This window comes from Belonocnema kinseyi, chromosome 1, assembly GCF_010883055.1.
Source record: "Belonocnema kinseyi isolate 2016_QV_RU_SX_M_011 chromosome 1, B_treatae_v1, whole genome shotgun sequence".
NCBI classification, from domain to species: domain Eukaryota; kingdom Metazoa; phylum Arthropoda; class Insecta; order Hymenoptera; family Cynipidae; genus Belonocnema; species Belonocnema kinseyi.
In genome coordinates, this window is record NC_046657.1 from 32146039 (window position 1) to 32166829 (window position 20791).

At 23.9% G+C, this 20791-nt stretch overlaps 1 protein-coding gene across 2 annotated transcripts in view; it reads right to left on the reverse strand.

Moving 5' to 3' along the window:
- The window catches only part of LOC117171606 (cilia- and flagella-associated protein 410-like), a 38515-nt gene extending 19475 nt beyond the window's left edge, over positions 1-19040 (reverse strand). The window contains exons 1-2 of one of the 2 annotated variants that reach the window (XM_033359061.1): positions 18645-19040; positions 13971-14036 (exon numbers count right to left, since the gene is read on the reverse strand). In XM_033359061.1, the coding sequence (XP_033214952.1) occupies positions 13971-14036; positions 18645-18724 (146 nt within the window). In that variant the 5' untranslated portion in view covers positions 18725-19040. Of the gene's footprint in view, positions 1-13970; positions 14059-18644 lie in introns of both variants that reach the window. The other variant, XM_033359068.1, reaches the window with a different exon arrangement.
- Between the last annotated feature and the right edge of the window lie 1751 nt (positions 19041-20791).

Here is a 20791-nt window from a genome sequence, read left to right on the forward strand (position 1 = left end):
ATCTTTTTTCAAATTTCAATAGAAACATTTTATGGTTCTTTCTGAGGAATTCTGCAAATTAGTTCGATTTAAAAAATACTTAATTGATATTTACAATAAATCAAATAAAAATGTTTATAAAATTGTTCTTTAACCCTCAAAGTGCATACACGGTAAAAATCGCCGTAAAGTGCACCGTGGGTGTTCAAGACCCCAGCGTATTTAATCATGTATTGTTTAACCCCTATTGCATATTTTGTCACGATAAAATTAACCGATATAGTTTAAGGTATCTTTTATAAGGTAGAGCTGATTTTATAGTTATTTATTTATTTTAAGTTTGTTAAAAAAATTATTGAAAAAATGGGTTTTTCTACTTAAAAATTCATAACTCACCCCATTTTAATTATTTTAACCTGAAAATTTATTCCTATACTTTTGAAATAGTGTACTTTCAGAAAAAAATTGCAACATGTGTGCTTTCAAAAAAGATATTTATTCGCACAGTAGAAAAGTCAATTTTATGATAAAATGATGAATCATTTTTTTTGCTTTTAAATCGATTTATTTTTATAAAAATTGAGGAACTTTGACATGTAATACTATAAAAATACAAGAAATTGAAAAAAGATACATATATAACTGTATTTTAACAATTATATTTTATTCAACACATCCACAGTCTGCTCGTTAGAAAGTAAACAAAAATCATTCAAATTTAAACAACAAAATTTGCTCCAAAATTACTTTTTCACTCACTAAGTACACACCGGGTGTTAGACACCCCACGATTTTTTACCTCCACTTTCAGCAGCTGCTACTAGTAGACTCACGCTTGACAACTAAACGACTTTACTCACGGTTAGTGTCTACAACTTAAGCTAGATGGCGACACTTACTTAATTTTTTCGAATTAAGTATGGTTTATAAGAGTTTGAAAATTGCTTGGGTTGTTAGACACCCACAATGCACTTTAAAGGTTAATTCTTCCAAGACTGCATTGAATAAATCTTCAGTTAAAAATGTACCGAGAGATGCCCAGAAGTTTTTTTCTTTGATTAAAACGGCCACCCTGAAAATGGAGTATTTACATTTCCACTGATTACCAAATTATGGAATTTTCAAACAAAAAAGATTAATAGTCTGCATTTTTAAACCATAAAAGTTCAATTTTTAACCAAAAAATTAAGCAGATGATTTTCTACTGAGAAAAATTAATTTTCAATTAAAACAACAGCGATAAAAACGAATCTTCTACAAAAACATTCAATTTTATACCAAATTTTTTAATTTTCAACAAAATAGTTTAATCCTCAAACAAAATAGATAAATCTTCAACTAAGAGGTTGCATTTTTAACCAAAACGAGATGAAATTTCTACCAAAAAGTGAATTTCCTACCAAGAAAAAATTGTCAGTCAAGAATGAGAAATAATATTAAGCAAATTGTTGAATTTTCAACAAACAAGATTAATGTTTATCAAAAAATTTAATAGTTGATATTTCCACTACAAAACTTTAATAAAAAAATAATAAATAGTTAGATTTGACCAAACAGTATATATTTTGAACATGACTAGATGTTGACAAAAAAATTGATGTTTTTACCAAAAAAAAGAGGAATTTAAAAAAAAAACATAATATTTTTTAACCAAAATGTTGAATTTTTAACAAAAAATGGAGTAGATAAATTTTCATTGAGAATGAATTTTCAATGAAAACAAAAACGAATTTTCTACAAAAAAAGTTTAATTTTATACCAATTTGTTGAATTTTCAAGCTAAAAAGCCTAATTCTCTATCAAACAATTTAATTTTAAGAACAAGAACATGAAATAACAACAAAAAAGTTAATTTACAATTAATCAGTTCACTTTTTTAACAAAATATTTGAATTTGTAGTTAAAAAAAAACTTGTTTACAACAAAACGAATTTTTAATTAAATTTTTTAACCAAAAAAAAAAAAAACTTTCAACTAAAATTATGAATCTTCAACGAAAAAAAATGTAATTTAAAAAAATTCGTTCAACTTTCAACCAAGGAGTGGAATTTTTAATGAATAATTTTTTTTGGTTCAAAATTCTACTTTTTTGTTACAAATTCTACTATTTAGTCAAAGATTTAACTATTTTATTAAAAATTAAAGTCTTTTGTTAAAAATTAATCGTTTTGGACAAAAAATTATATCGTTTGGCAGAAAATTCATGTTTTAAGTTGAAAATTCATATTTTTTGGTTGAAAATTCATCTTTTTTGATTAAAACCTAATTATTTTAATTTGAAGTCTATTATTGTATTTTTATTTAATAAATAATCTCGTTTACTTATAAAACATACTTGCTCTGAAAATTTAACGATTTTTTTGAGAAAGTCAGCATTTTTGGTCGAAAATTCACGTTTTATATTTGAAAGTTAATAAGTTTGATTGAAAAGTCTACTATTATATTTTTGGTGTTTAGCTCAGAATTCTACAAATTGTTTGATTGTTAATTTATTTGATTGAAAATTGAACTAGGTTCTTAAAAAGTCAGCTTTTTTTCTTTAAAATTGACCTCTTGGTTCAAAAAATCTATTTTGATTGATGGTTAGTTCTTTTTATCAAAAACAAAAGAAACAAAAAGTATTATATTTCTTTTTAAGAATTAATCTGAATTCAACTATTTTGTTAAAAAGTAATATTTTTTGTCGAATATTGATACTTTTTGGATTGAAAATTTTCTTTTACTTTAAAAATCGTGTTTTTGGGTGGAAAATTCAACTATTTGCTAAAAAAAATATCACCTTTTGGCTAAAAATTCATCTCTTGGTTAAAAATTTTACTTTTTGGTTAAAAATGGATCCTTTTTGATCGAAAGCTAATTATTTTTATTTTAAAAAAAAATTTATTTTAGAATTAATCTAAATTTAACTATTTTCTTAAAAAGTAATATTTTTTAAATCCAAATTTTAACTGATTTATTAAACACTTGTATTTTTTGATAAAAAATCAATCCTTTTGGCGTAAAAATCCTCATTTCTTAAAAAAGTCATATTTTTTAGTTGAAAATTCGTCTTCCTTGCTTCAAAATTAAACTTGCTTGTAAAATATTCATCTTTTCAAATTAAAAATTTTAGATTATGTTTGAGAATGCAACTCTTCCTTGTTGAAGTTTAATCTTTTTTGTTTGAAAATTCGATCATTTGGTTCAAGATTCGTCCATTAGGAAAGTGTAATAAAAACTGCATTAGGTGTACAAGTTGAAATTTTGAATAAAATTGTACTTTTTCAACTGAAAAAAGGTGACAAAAGATGAGAAACCCCAAAATAGGAGATGACTGAACTAATTATTTAATCCAGTGGCCACCCTGAATTTGGTTAACAGTTAACAAATTAGCATCGAAACAAATTAAACCTTTTTCAATATTTAATGCTACTTTTCCCATTTCTATTCACAGCCAGTGAGTGATGGGAAAAGTGCGTAAAAAATATTCCAATGAAACCCTGTAAGCTGCGCTACACGCTGTCCGATCGGGACGATCAACAGGCAGCGTCAGCAAATTATTCGGGATTCCTACGAGGGGTGTTCAAAGTAACTTCCCCACCTCCGGGAAAAAAGCAAAACACAATTTTTAGGTCAAAGTAACATATGTATTTATTGTTTGACTTATAAACTATTTTTCTACATAGCTCCCTTGGACTTGCATACATTTTTTATATCTGTTCTCAAGCTTTGACAAACCTTGTTTATAAAAATCCGTGCCCTGTTTTTTAAAGAATAATTTAACAAAGTCTTTCACTTCATCATTTGAATTGAAGTGATGGCTACTCAAACTTTCCTTTAACTTAGGAAAAAGAAAAAAGTCACTTGGTGCGAGATCTGGAGAGTAGGGTGGGTGATCAAAAATTTTCCATTTGAATTTTTCCAGACTGAAGTCTTTTTTGTTTGTGATCACCTGAAAGCAGGCGTGGGACCCACCTCGCACAAACTTTACGTTAACCAAGATGATCTGTTATGATTGTGTGGATTGAAGTTCGACAAATATCGATTTCAGGAGGCATTGAGTCCAAAATTCTGTCAATTGTAAAGCGCCTATCCGCCAAAATGATTTTTTCGACTGCTGCGACTGCGTCATCTGCAATGGCGGTTTTTGGCTGCTCATCATGAACTTCTCCGCGTCCCTCGAGAAAATATGTACGCCACCGACGCACCATTTGCACGCTCATGCATTTGTCACCATAAATATGCACTAATTCAGTGTGAATTTCGTTGCCATTAAGCCCTTTTGCAGTTAAAAAGCGAATAACTGCACGCAACTCACAAGTGGACACGTTTTTCACAGGTAGCTCCATGGTTTCCGAGCCGATACTGATGAACAATTTTTTTTCGGCAGCTAAGACCGGTTCCGCTCTTATCGGTATATCCTAAACTAAAACTATCGTCGGTCCCAGCTCACTAGATGGCGCTGGTGCAAAACGGCAGACTAGGGAAACTTACTTTTTGAACACCCCTCAACCTTGATCGCTGTGCGACAAGGTCGACTCTCAATCGGAAAACAGCAGGTCCAAGTCCTGTATTAACACCCGAGGAAGAGAATCACATCATCCAGTGGATGAAACATTTAAACAAATGCGGTTTTCCCATCACAAAGAGTCTCCTGCTCGTGAGTGTTGCCAATTTGGTGAAAGAATTGCAACGAGAAAATCCATTCAAAGATGGCGTCCCGGGGAAAAGTAGGTATGCCGGATTTTGCACTCGACACCCGGAAATTGCGAGTCGAATTGTTCAAAAATCGACAACAAGTCGAGCCGCCCTCACCAAAGAATAATTGAGACAATGGTTTGCTAAAACGAAAATCTACCTAGATGAAAGACAGCTGACTTACGTCGATTCGGTACAGAGGGCTTTCACCTTTTATTTAGTTTTTGTCTTATTCCTTCCTGCCAGGGGTTCTTGAGCAGGTGGAGGGTGATAGTCACATATTTTTTAAAAGCACTAATTGCCCCCTACAATGTCGTACAGATTTCATTGCGTTCAGACATACCAGGTGATTATTGAATAAATTTGCCAATAAAAGTCCAATTTTATCGCTCCTGTGACCGACTTAGAACTGGCAGGCGGGAAGTTTCTTAGTCGCCTACGTGTCAGCTTTCATTTACACTAACTTTTATCACGATCAGTTCTCACCTTCGAAAAAACGCAGTGGGATCACGGACTCTGCGGTTTTATCGGTGATAAAGAATCCCTCGCCGTTCTTTTCATGACGAATTCCGCGGGCGATCTTCCACCTCCAGTGGTGCTTTTCCCATACGAGAGACTTCCCAAAAGCAGTTCGCAAACATTTCCCGATAATTGGACCCTAGGCAAAACGAAGGATGGCTGGATGTCGACAGAGTCTTTTTTCAAATACATCGCCAATGTTTTTGAACCCTGCTTGACTCGAAATAAAATTGAAAGGCCGGTGGTTTTATACGTTGATGGGCACTCTTCAGACGTTAATCTGCCCCTGATTGACTTCTGCATGGTGAGACAAGACTCTTCGATCAGCTGAATCGGGAATGGAAACGACGCTTGGCAAACTGGAGGATGGAAAACGAGCGGAAATTACGTCGCGAAGAATTTGTAACATTGTTTAAGAGTGCTCTAGACACGATTGATCTTCACAGTTTGATGAAGAGTGGGTTCCAGTCTTGCGGTCTTTATCCAATTACGCCTGATGCGCCCAATTACGAGGAATTCTTCGAAAAAGAAGAGAAGATTGTCGATATTGTGATAAAAGAAGAGAAGATGATGGATTTTGGGAATGAGGAAACGATGAGCGATGGCTTGAGGGCTATCGAATCCACAATGGACGAGACACTGCTTCAGGCGTTCAAACGAACAGAGATGGAACATGTTGCGTGGACGAGCGACGTTGCTAATGCAGGACTTTTTGCCGTTTGGCAGAAATTACGCAGAAATTCATGCAGTACATCGGTTTTATAATTTAATCGTTATTTGCTTCTTTTGCATTAATTTGATACTTTGAGATTTTTAAATGTTCGACATTTATTGAGAATATAATTTAATTATTCTAAAAGAAAGTGAATTATCCTACAGTATCGTTGATCAAATTGCGAAAGTTACAGTTGGTGCCAAAGAGGCGAAAAGAAAGAAAATGTGATGAAGATTTTTTAATATTGAGTTCATTTTGAAATTATATAATGAATATTGATATATAACTTAAGAATTGTTCAAATTTCAAAATTATCAAGTGTTTTTAAAATTGATAGTATAGTATTTATAAAATATTAATGTGTGTATTTGTGATAATAAAATATTTGTAAAATAAATATTTTTAATAACCAAAATGAATAAGTTTTTAACAAAAACGTGGATTTTTGAATAAAATAATTGAATTTTTAACCAAAAAAGATTAATTTTCTACCATTCCACTTTTAAACAAAAAATTAATATTCTACCAAAAATGGAATAGTTACACTTTCAGTTAAAAAAATAATAATTTTACGTTAAAAAAAGAATCATCAATTAAAAAAACTAATTTTCAACCAAAAAAAAAGGGAATTTTTGAGAAAATAGTGAAATTTTCAACAACAAAATATGAATTAGTTTTTACCAAATCGTGGAATTTTCAATAAAATAATTGAATTTTTAACCAAAAAAGATTAATTTTCTACCAAATAGCTGGATTTTTTTAACTAAAAATTATAAATATTTAACCAAAAGTGAAATAGATACACTTTCAGTCAAAAAATTAAATTTTCTACCGAAAAGGATGAATTGTTACCAAAATTGTTCAATTTTTAATTAAATAATTAAATTTTCATTCAAAATATTCCATCTTTAAACAAATATAATTATTCTACCAAAAATGGAATAGTTACACTTTCTGTTAAAAAAAAAATTTTCCGTAAAAAAACGAATCATCAACCAAAAAAAAACTAATTTTCAACAAAAAAATAGGGAATGTTTGAGAAAATGGTGAAATTTTCCACAACAAAATATGGATTAGTTTTTAACAAAATTATGGAATTTTCAATAAAATAATTGAATTAATTAAATTTTCTACCAAAAAGGATGAATTGTTACTAAATTCTTAAATTTTAATTAAATGATTCAATTTTCATTTAAAATATTCCATTTTTAAACAAAAAATGAACTCACAAACAAAAATGGAATAGTTACATTTTCAGTTAAAGAACCAAATTTTCAGTTAAAAAACGAATTTACAACTAAAAAAATGATTTTTTGAGAAAATAATGAAATTTTCAAAAAAAAATATGGATTACAAAATCGAGGAATTTTTAATAAAACAATTGAATTTTTAACCAAAAAAGATGAATTTTTTAACAAATAGCTGATTTTTTAACAAAAAATTATAAATATTTAACCAAAAGTGGAATGGATACACTTTCAGTCAAAAAATTAAATTTTCTACCAAAAAGGATGAATTGTTACCAAAATTGTTGAATTTTTAATTAAATAATTAAATTTTCATTCAGCACTCACCATTTCTAAACAAAAAATGAATATAAAGTTTTCAACAAAAAAATACGTATAAGTTTTTAACAAAAACACTACTTTTCAACAAAAATTGATAAGGTTTTAACAAAATTGTTAAATGTTATAATAAAAGAATTAAATTTCAATAAAATATAACATTTTGTATCTTAAGAGATGCATTTTTACCAAATAGTAGGACTTTTTAACCAAAAAAGGTCAATATTCTACAAAAAATGGAATAGTTACATTTTCAGTTTAAAAAAATGAATTTTCAACTAAAAAATGATTAAAAAAAATATTGAAATTTTTAACCAAAAAAATGAATTTTCAAGCCAGAGAGTATATTTTGAAAAAAGTATATTTTGATTTTTTAACTAAAAAAGATAAATATTCAACCAAAAAAGATAAATTGTTACCAAAATTGTTGAATTTTCAATTTATAGTTCAATTTTCTTTCAAATAATTAAATTTTTAACCAAAAAGATAAATTTTCTACCAAAAATGAAATAGTTACATTTTTAATTAAAAAATAATCTAATTTTATGTAAAATAAAGTTATAATCAATATTGCTATATAACTTAAGACTTGTTCAAATTTCAAAATTATAAAATGTTTTTAAAATCAATAGTAAATTATTTGTAAAATATTAATATTTGTATATTTGTGATCATAAAATATTTGTAATAACCAAAATAAATGAGTTTTTAACAATATCGTTGTATTTTCAATAAAATAAATAAATTTTTAACCAAGAAAGATGAATTTTCTACCAAACAGTTGGGTTTTTAAACTAAAAAATATCAATATTGAACTAAAAATGGAATACTTACTTTTTAATTTAAAAAAGGAGTTAATTTTAAACACCAAAGAAATGATTTTTTTCTTAAATAAATAAATAAATTTTCAACCAAATAGTTGAATTTTCCATAAAAAAGTTTAATTTTCTACTCAAAAACACAAATTTTCCACAAAAATGGACTATTTTTTAACAAAATTGTTGAGTTTTTCATAAAGTAATTAAATTTTAAACAAATGAACTTAATTTTGAACAAAAATTAATTTTCTACCAAATAGTTCGATTTTTTAACTAAAAAGATCAATATTCAACCAAAAATAGAATAGTTACATTTTTAGTTAAAAAAATAAAAACGAATTTTAAATAAAAAAATGAATTTTTAAAAAACTAGTGACATTTTCAGCCAAAGAGATGAATTTTCAAGTCTGAGATTCAAATTCTGAACCAAAAACGACGAATTTCTGCGATATAGTGGAATTTTTTAACTAAAAAGATCAATATTTAACTAAAAATGGAACAGTTACATTTTCAGTTAAAACAAATTGATTTTCAACACAAAAGAAATTATTTTATTTATGAAAATATTTAAATTTGCCAAAAAAAGGATGAGTTGTTGCCAAAATTGTTGAATTGGTAATTCAAATGATAATATTTTTAAACAAAAAGATGATTTTTCAACTAAAAAAATGAATTTTCAAGAAATCATTGAAATTTTTAAACAAAGAGATGAATTTTCGACCAAAAAGGTCCTTTTTCAACTAAATTGAAACAGTTGCATTTGAACCAAAAAGGAGGAAATTCAAAACTAAAAAGATTTTTTTCTACAAAAAGGACGAATTTTGAAAAAGATACATTTTCAACACAAAAGAAATCAGTTTTTTTATAATTTAATTTTGGTTCAAATAATAACATTTTTAACCAAAAAAATTAATTTTCTAAAAAAAATGACCTACAAATAATACTCATTTTCAACAAAAATGGATAAGCTTTCAACATAATTATTGGATTTCCAATAAAATAATTAGATTTACAACAAAATACTAAAATATTGAAAAAATATGAATTTTTAAGAAATATACATGAATTTTCTACATTATCAGTTAAAAAAGAAACGAATTTTATGTTAAGCAACGAATTTTCAACTAGAAGAATGGATTTTCAAAAAACTAGAAAAATTTAAAATCAAATGGTTGAATTATACAAAAAAATAGTTAACTTTTTTAATTAAAAATACAAATTTTCTATAAAATAATTAAATTTTTAACTTAAAAAGATGATATTTTCAACAAAATACATGAATTTTCTATCAAACAGTTGGATTTTTTAAACTAAGAATGATCAATATTTAAACAAAGACAGAATAGTTATATTTTCATCAAACAAATTAATTTACAATACAAAAGACATTTTTAAAGAAAAAAATTAAATTTTCCACCAAATAGTTGAATTTTACATAAAATAGTTCAATTTTCTTCACAAAAATACAATTTTTTAACAAAATTGGGATCCGTTTTTTAAAAATTGTTTAATTTTTCAATAAAATACTTAAATTTCGAATATAAAAAGATGCAATTTCTCCAAATAGTTGGATTTTTTAAACTAAAAAGATAAATATTTCGACCAAAAATGGAATATTAGTTACATTTTTAGTTTAAAAAAATTAATTTTCAACACAAAGGAAATTAATTTTTAACAAAACAATTATATTTTTACCGAAATAGTTGACTTTTCCATAAAAATAGTTCATTTTTATACACAATACCAATTTTCAATCAAAATGGATGTGTTTAAATTTTTTTAAATTTTCAATTATATAAAAAGTTTCAACAAAATAATTAAATTTTGAACCTTAATAGATGAATTTCCAACAAAATTCATGAATTTTCTCCAAATAATTGCACTTTTCGACTAAAAAAAGATAAATATTGAACCAAAAATTGAATATTAGTTACATTTTCAGTTTAAAAAAAAAATTAATTTTCAACACAAAAGAAATTAATTTTTAACAAAATCATTATATTTTCACCCAAATAATAACATTTTTAATCAAAAAGATGAATTTTCAACAAAAATGGAATAGTTACATTTTCAGTTAAAACAAAAATGAATTTTCAGCTAAAAAACAAATTATCAACTAAGAAATCGAATTTTTTACTTTAAAAAATGACTTTTTAAGAAATTAGTAAAATTATGAACCAAATGGTGGAATTTTCCATAAAATATTTCAGTTTCCTACTAAAAAATACCCATTTTCAACAAAAATGTATCATTTTTAAAGATGAATTTTCTACCGAACAGTTGGATTCTTTAACTAAAAAAGATAAATATTGAACAAAAAATGGAATAGTTACATTTTTAGTTAGAAACAAGTAATTTTTATCATAAAAGAAATTACTTTTAAGCAAAGAATTTAATTTTCTACCAAAAAGGATGAGTTGTTATTAAAATGTTTGAATTTTTAAATTAAATAATCCAATTTTCATTTAAATAATTCAAGTGTTAACTAAAAAGATGAATTTTCTACCAAAAATGGAAAAGTTACACTTTCAGTTAAAAAAACGAATCATCAACTAAGAAAACTAATTTTCAAATAAAAAAATGAATTTTTGAAAAATAGTACAATTTTAAACAACAAAAATTGATCAGTTTTTAACAGAATGGTAAAATTTTCATAAAATAATTGAATTTTTTACCAAGTAGCTGGATTTTTTAACTAAAAATTATTAATATTTAACCAATTATGAAAAAAATCAATTTCCAGTAAAAAAAAAAATAAATTTACAACAAAAGGAAATTTCCAACAAAATAGTAACATTTTCAACCAAACAGATGTATTTTTACAAAAATTTATGAAAAAAGAAAAGAAAATTTAATTTAATTTTCATTCAAATAATAACATTTTTAACAAAAAAGATTAATTTTCAACCAAAAATGAAATAGTAACACATTTTTAGTATAAGAAAAATAATTTTGAGGTAAAAAAATAAATTATCAACTAAAAAAATAAATTTGTAAGAAAATCGTTAAATTTTCAACCAAGTAGTTGAATATTCCATAAAATAGTTCATTTTTCTACTAAAAAATACCAATTTTCAACAAAAATGGATCAGCTTTTAACAAAAATTGTTGAGTTTTCCATAAAATAATTTCATTTTCAACAAAATAATAAAATGTTGAATAAAAAATTATGACTTTTCAACAAATATACATAAATTTTTTACAAAATAGTAAAAACTTAATTTTCATAATAAAAGAAATAATTTTTTAATAAAATAGTAAGAAACTTTCTAAGCAAAAGGATACATTGTTACAAAAATGGTTGAATTTTCAATTAAATAATTCAATTTTCATTCAAATAATTCAATTTTCATTCAAATAATTCAATTTTTAACTAAAAAGATTATATATTTTCAGTTAAAAACACTAATTTTCAACACAAAAGAAATGATTTTTTGAGAAAATAATTACATTTTTTACCAAAAAGGATGAGTTATTATCAACATCTTTGAATTTTTACTTAGATAATTCAATTTTCATTAAATTAATTAGATTTTTAACCATAAATATGAATTTACTAAAAAAAATCGAATAGTTACACTTTCATTTCAAAAAAAAAATTCCGTTAAAAAAACCTAAAAAAAATCAAATAAAACTAAAAAACCGAATTTTCAACTAAAAAATGAAAAAAAATAGTTAAATTTTCCACCAAATCGTTGAATTTTCTATCAAACTAGTTTAATCAAAAATAATAAAAATAATAATGATCAACAAAAAATCGAATTTTCAACTAAAAAATTAATTTTTAAGAAACAAGGGAAATTTTCAACCACATAGTTGAATTTTCCATGAAATAGTTGTTGAATTTTCAATAAAATAATTAAATTTTCAATAAAATGACGAAATTTTGAACCTAAAAATTTGCATTTTCTACGAAATAGTTGGAATTTTTAACTTAAAAAAATTAATATTCAACCAAAACTGGAATAATTACATTTTCAGTTGAAAACACTCATTTTCAACACAAAAGGAATGATTTTTTGAGAAAATAATTACATTTTTTACCAAAAAGGATGAGTTATTACCAAAATTTTTGAATTTTTATTTAGATAATTCAATTTTTATTAAATTAATTAAATTTTTAACCATAAATATGAATTTCCTGAAAAAATCGAATAGTTACAGTTTCAGTTCGAAAAAAAAATTCCGTTAAGAACCCTAAAAAATGAAATCAAATAAAACTAAAAAACCGAATTTTCAACTAAAAAATGGAAAAAAAATAGTTAAATTTTCCACCAAATCGTTGAATTTTCTATCAAAATAGTTTAATTTGTTACTCAAACATACCAATTTTCAATAAAATAATTAAATTTTGAACTTAAAAACAAATTTTCAACAAAATACATGAATTTTCTATCAAACAGTTGGATTATTTAACTACAAAAGATAAATATTTAACCGAAAACAGAATTACATTTTCGGTTTAAAAAATTAATTTTCAACACAAAAGAAATGATTTTTTATGAAAATAAGTTCAGTTTGAAAATTAATTTTCAGTTAAAAAACAAATTATCAAAAATAATAATAATAATTAATAATAATAATGATCAACAAAAAACCGAATTTTCAAATAAAAAATTAATTTTTAAGAAACAAGGGACATGGTTGAATTTTACAGAAAAATAGTTAACTTTTTAAATTAAAAACACAAATTTCCAATAAAATAATTAAATTTTGAACTTAAAGAGATGATATTTTCAACAAAATACATGAATTTTCTATCGAACCGTTGGATTTTTTAAACTAAAAACGATCAATATTTAAACAAAGACAGAATAGTTATATTTTCATTTAACAAATTAATTTACAATACAAAAGACCTGATTTTTAAACAAAATAATTAAATTTTCCACCAAATAGTTGAATTTTACATAAAGATAGTTCAATTTTCTTCATAAAAATACAATTTTTTAACAAAATTGGGAACCGTTTTTTAAAAATTGTTAAATTTTTCAATAAAATACTTAAATTTTTAATATAAAAAGATGCATTTACTCCAAACAGTTGGATTATTTAACTACAACAGATAAATATTTAACCGAAAACAGAATAATTACATTTTCAGTTAAAAAATTAATAATCAATACATAATTAATGTTTTTTTTTAATAATAAAAATTTCAACCAAAAAGGATGAATGGTGACCAAAATTTTTGTATTTTTTATTAAATAATTACATTTTTTAATTCCTTGAATTTTCCCTATTTTCTAGGTTTTCCCTGATGATTAGCCACCCAGAAATTTGTAATATTTACCATTTGTTTACAAACATTCTCTAGAAGGATTGAACTCTAATTCATCGTAAAATAGAAAAAGCATTTATGAAAAATGCACGATGAGCGTGGAATTTAATCGAATGAATTGAATGAATCGTGCTCTGATTTACATAAAAGTGGGCAGAACAACTTCCCAGCACGTGGGTTGTGACCATCAGTTTGAGACTCACCGAGCCATTCTCGATTCACATTTTTCAACTAGAATTTAATCTCACTAGCTACTATTCAATAACAAAAAAAAATTTCAGACCAAAACCTGTTTCTATTGTTATCAGCTATTTATAAATCAATTTAAACATACAATTTTTATTCTGATTATATGAAAAAATTAAAAGTAAATTTGCTAAATTTTATAATAAAAAAGAAATTATTGATATAATTACCTCAAGGATAAAACTTCCACATTTTTCATTCTTTGTAGAATGCTGACGTCTGTTAGTTCCGTTCCCCTAAAACGAAAACAATATTTTCCTACCAGTTGTTTTTATTCAAAAAGTTTCTTGTTTTTAGGCTCTTTTGTATTTTGAATCAATACAATTACAATTTTTTTAAGTAGCATATTCAAGTAAGAAAAGTGTATTTTATGTTTTAAAATCACAGAAATTGATATAAGAAAGAACAGTTCGTAATTAATTAAGGAAGACTTTGATTAGCAAGCGGAAAGATTTCCCACGCTGATTTTATCTCCCTCCATTCTAACAGTGCTTTTCTTTCTTTCTCATCTTTCTTAAATTTTCATCTTCCCATATACAATTCTCATCTTTCTTTTATATTTGAAAATAAAGAAATATTTCCAAAATAAAATCAACATTAAAAAAAAAGGATGAAAAAATACCAAAAAAGACAATTTGCGAAATTAATAAGTGGCCAAGAATATAAAAAAATCCCGAATTTGAAAATTAGGGACGACTAAAAAATACCGAAAAATAACATTCCCGACTCTATACATTTCCTGAAGAAAAAAATATTTTAAATAAAAAATTCTGGAGTAATAAAATTCCCAAAATTATAAAATTATTGCAATATAAATGTCCCGAACTGGAAAATTCCCTAATTTAAACAATTAGAAAAAATTTTGTTGAATAGATATTATTTACTTATTAAAAATACAATAATCAAATATTTTATCAAAGAAAACATTTTTTTTATGTTTAAAGTTTTTCAAATTATTGTTTAAATTTGAAATAAGAATAATGGTATAAAAATTGTATTAAAAAATAAATTTAAAAACAATTAAGCTTCGAACGAAAAAAAAATCTTCTCAATTCTTTTCTAAACCTAATAAAATGATCCAAATCAACTTTGCAGGATTTAATTCAGCATTCTTTTAATCGAAGCTGCAATTTTTAAAAATTAAAAACACGATTTATGAGAACGTTTTTTTTCTTGATTTTTTTTTAATAACATGCAAATTTAAAAAAAATATTTTTAATCCAAAAACATGCTTTCAATTATTATTATTTTGAATTCAAATAATAATTTTTAGAAACTTTGAATATTTAAAAAAATTCTTTAACGAAAATATATGATTGTAATGTTTTTAATAAATAATATTCATTAACAAAAAATCAATTTTGTAATTTTACAGATTTTATGGATCGAATATTTACTTAAAAAATCTCAAAAAATAAAATTCCTGACACTTTAAAAGTCCCAAATTGGAAAATTCCTGAATAATAAAATTTCACAATAAAAAATTTCCGAATTCGAAAATTCCTGAATAATAAAATTCCCCAATAAAAAAATTCCCGAACTGTTTATAAAATTACGAGTTAGAAAATTTCTGAATAATAAAATTTCCGAATTCGAAAATTCCTAAATGATTTCTAAATGAAAAATGTTCTTTGAGAATTTGCATACTATTGCATTTTTTTTCTCAAAAATCGAATTGTTTATTTAAAAACAAACATTTTTCAAACTTTGAGGTGCACGCGTTTTTAAATTAATTTTTGTATACAATTTTTAAGCAATTCTTGTAATTTTTAATTCAAGCAATAATTTTGAAAAATATAAATTTTTCTTTTGATTCTTTAATCAAAATATTTGATTCATGTATTTTTCATATATAAATATTTATTAAAAAGAATTTTTTTAATTGTTTGAATAATAAAATTCCCGAATAAAAAAATTCCCGAACTGTTTATAAAATTACGAGTTAGAAAATTTCTGAATAATAAAATTCCCCAATAAAAAAATTCCCGAACAGTTTATAAAATTACGAGTTAGGAAATTTCTAATTTCGAAAATTCCTGAATAATAGAATTCCCGAACAGTTTATAAAATGACGAGTTAGAAAATTTCTGAATAATAAAATTTCCGAATTCGAAAATTCCTGAATAATAAAATTCCCGAATAAAAAAATTTCCCAACAGTTTATAAAATTACGATTTAGAAAATTTCGGAATTCGAAAACTCCTGAATAATAAAATTCCCGAACAGTTTATAAAATGACGAGTAAGAAAATTTCTGAATAATAAAATTTCCGAATTCGAAAATTTCTAAATAATAAAATTCGCGAATAAAAAAATTCCTGATCAGTGTATAAAATTACGAGTTAGAAAATTTCGGAATAATAAAATTTTCGAATAATAAAAGTGCCGAATTTAAAAATTCCCGAACAATAAATAATAATATATTGAAAAAAATTCTTTTCCAGAAAAATATCTTTGTTTCAATAATTGTTATTTTAATTTAAAAAACTAATTTTAGACACTTTAATCATTAAAAATAATCTCTTTTTTATAAAATTACGTTATAATGGTATTTTATTGAATAAATAATATTAATACAAAAATGTTTAAATTTTTAAATTTGGGCATTTTATAACTTGGAAATTTTTATTTCGTATAATAAACAGTTCGGTAATTTTCTGCCGAGAATATTATTATTTGGGAATTTTCTGATTCAGTAATATTGTAAACTGTTCAGGAATTTTATTGTTCGGCAAATTTCATATCGGGATTTTCATTATTCCGGAATTGTATAATTTAACAATTTTATTATTCGGTAATTTTCCAATTCAGTATTTTTATTATTCGGCAATTTTATTGGGGAATTTTCCAATTCGAAAATTCTACAGTGTCGGGAAATTTATTTTTCCAGAATTTTTAAATTTGGTAATATTATAAACTGTCGGCAATTTTATTATTCTGGAATTTTTTCGAGAATAATAAATCAGTATTAAAAAAAGTTCACCAAATCAAAGTATTTTATTTATTATTTTATTAATTAACCATTTTCCAGAATTTTCTATTATCGGGAACCTCAAAAATCGGTAATAACATAAAATGTCGGGAATTTTTTTATTTTTGGAACTTTTTCAATTTAAGAATTTAAATTTGTCGGCAGTTTTCTAATTTCTGGAATTTCGAATATTTTCTGTTTTGGGAATTTTATTTTTCGGCATTTTTCGCGTCCCGAAAATTCCCAATAATAGATAATTCCCGGAATAAAAAATCGGCTTCTTCAATAAAACCGTTTTATTTTATTTTTTATTGAATTTGAACCATTAAAAAAATGGTTTTCTTATTCAATATTATTTATTCGAAATAAAGTAATCAAACATTTTTATGAAAGAACAAATTTATTTAAAGCTTTTAAAAATAATGTTTAGAATTTAAAATAAAAATAGCTGAAAAAATATTTTTCTAAATGAAAAATGTTCTTTGAGAATTTGCATAGTATTGCATTTTTTTCTCAAAAATCGAATTGTTTCTTTAAAAACAATATATTTTTCAAACTTTGAGGTGCACGTGTTTTTAAATTAATTTTTGTATACAATTTTTAAGCAATTATTGTAATTTTCAATTCAAACAATAATTTGAAAAAATATAAATTTTTCTTTTCATTCTTTAATCAAAATATTTGATTCATGTATTTTTCATATATATTTATTAAAAAGAATTTTTTTAATTGTTTGATTTAGAGAATTTTCAAATTCTGGATTTTTATGTTCCGGTAATTTTATCATTTCCTCTTTATTTTATTTTTTAAGAAATAGATCATATTTGAGACGACTGAAAAATGGAAAATTCCCGAATTTTAGAAATATCAGATTCTTTAAAATTCCCAGATTTAAACAATTTGAAAAATTGTTTCTTCATAAACATTATTTTATGAGATAACTAAAAAATACCAAAAAATAAAAAACCCGAATCGGAAAATTCCCGAGTAGTTTAAAATAATACCAAATTTTAAAATTGCGGACAGAAAATGGTTTAATTATAAAATATCTGAACTACAAAATTCCCGAATTTAAACAATTAAAAAATTGTATTTAATAAATACTAATTGTTTAATAAAAATAAAATAAAGAAATATTGTTATAAAAGAAAAAATGTTCTTTAATTTTTTTAAATTCCAGTCTGAATTAAAAATAATATAAAAAATATATATATATATTTTTGGATGAAAAATTTTGGTTTGTAAAATGATATTAAGTTATAAAGAAATTAAGATATATTTTTATTCGTTTAATTAAAAATTCGTGTTTTAAAAATGTTTGTAATTTTTTAAAATACTACGCACATTTTCAAACAACATTTTTTGTCCAGAAATATATATTTATTTTCAATTGTTATTTTACATTCAAATAATAATTTTTTTTAACTGTAAAAATTAAGAAAAATCTCTGATAAAAATGTTTTATTATCGTACATATTTTCAATAAATAAATTATATTGATACAAAAAACAAAAATTTGGTTTAATGTTTAGTTATTCAAAAGTATTTTATTACTGCATTCTTAATAAATAAATAATGTTTATGAAAGAAGTTTTTCAAATTTTTTAATTTCGGGAATTTTCAGTGTCGGATATTCCATAATTCAAGAATTTTCTATTGGGAGTTTTAAAATTGGGGATCTTTATATTTTGTCAATTTTCTATTTCTAATATTTCCTTTTTCGGCATTTGTCAGTTGTCCCGTACGACATCGTATTACAAAAGTTTTATTTAATCATATATTAGAAGAATAAATAAACTCGAAACACGTAATTATTGACAAATAGACCAATATGTTTAAACAAAAAACAATCAAAAGCAAATAAAAAAACTTACCAACAATTAAGTTGTTTGACATTTGTCAAATCCGAAACTCTTGTTCTCGCAATAACCATTTCTTCAGTGAGTCTCACCATCGTGAATTATGAAGAATAATTCCGATTTTATCACTTTTTTTATTAAATATTTAATTAAGACGAGAAATCGACGGAAAATTGGGACAGATTTTCTTCGATTACTTTATTTTATATAGCACTTTCACATGCGGAATTCAATTTGTTTGTTAAAAGTCGAATAATTTTTGGTTTCTAACCTTCAAGTTGAAGATTTAAATGGTAAAGCCAATCGAGAAAATTTTTTGCTTTTTTGATTTCGCACTGGAAATTTTGGAGCCATAACAGCCCACTCAATAAAATTTATTTAAATAATTGTTGATAAAACGAGTTACGACACGACCATTCGAGAATCCGGAATAGTATTGGTTCTTATTTCATTGTTCCTCTTTTAAGATTCCATTTCGAGTTTTGCGTTTTCTATCATTTAAAATGAGGGACATGGAATGGACCCGCGCGAAATTTGAAATATTTTATTTAAAAAATAAAAGTTTGGAAATGAATCGAAAACATTTTTTAAACTTTCGATAACTTTTTGAAAATTAGAGGAAATTCAATTTCGTCTAAATGCGGAGAAAATGGGAAAAATAGTTAAAACTTTTGCTTATTTTGGCTGTTTTTAAGAAATATTTATAAGTTTTGAATAGTTTTTGAAATTCTGGGCTGCTAATAAAATTTCATACGAATGTTAAAACTTTAAAATATAAACGTTACATTAGTTTTATGTTGCATTTTGAACCGAATAGTTCAATTTTCAATCAAGATTAATTTTTTACAAACATTTCAAAAAAAGATCAATTTTTGATAACAAATGGAAGTTATATTTTATTTTTTAACTAAGATCAATGTTTTCCCAAAAAAAGAATAATTTTTAAGAAAATACATGAATTTTCATTCAAATATTTGAAATTTTAATAAAACAAAGATACATTTGCAATAAGAGACGAAATAGTTAAATTTCCAATTGAAAACTTGATTTGCAATTTAAAAAAAAGCTAATTTCAACAATAAACTTCAATTTTTAAACAAATAAATGAACTTTTAACCAAGAATTATTATTATTATTATCAAAACAAAGAAAATTAATTTCCAACAAAAAAATTGAAGTTACATTTTCAGCTAAAAAATTAATTTTCATTTAAAAACAGCTATAGTTATAAAATAGTTAAATTTTCAACCAAAGAAATGAACTTCCAACGTAAAGTATACAATTTTCATCAAGGAGTTGAATTTTTAAGAAAATACATGAATGATTCCAAAAAGTCGAATTTGCAATAAAAAATGGAATAGTTGAATCTTCAGTTAAAATGTAAATTGTAGATTAAAATATTTTTCTTTAACAAAAAAAAAAATTTCAACAAAAGAAATTAAATTTCAACTAAAAAGATTAATTTTCAACCAAGAAAATTTATTTTCTACAAAAAAGATTGTTATATTTTCATTAAAAAAATTAATTTTTAATTTTAAAAAATAATTTTAAAGCACTTATATTTTCCACCAAAGAAATAAAAATATATGATAAATGTATGATAAAAATATGAAAATAAAAAAAGGAACAGTTCAATTTTTAATTTTAAGAATTAATTTCCAATTGAAAAAAACAAATTTTCAGCAAAATAGTTAATCTTCAAGCAATAGATCGATTTTTTTAACAAACAAGTTAAACTTTCAACTAAGGAATTAAATTTTTAATCAATAATATCAACAAGAAATTGAATTTTTTAATTCTCAACGGAAAAAGGTAAAAATTAAGTTTAAAACCAAATAGTCGATTTTTTATAGAAAAGAGATGAATTGTTAACTAAAAACAACAAAAAATTAACTTTTCAAAAAGGCAGTTGATTTTTCATCCAATATCATGAATTTTCTAGAAAAATATGATTTTCAACAAAATAGTTTAAAAAATAAATTTTAAACAAAATAGTTAAATTTTCAATAACTGAAATTTTTAACAAAAAGTTGCAAAAATAAATTAAAAACAAAATAAAAAAAGAATTTTCAACAAAATAGTTACTTTTTTGATCAGTAAAATTAATTTTTAATCAAAATTTACATCTACAAAAAAATTAAATTTTCAAGAAAATAGTCAAA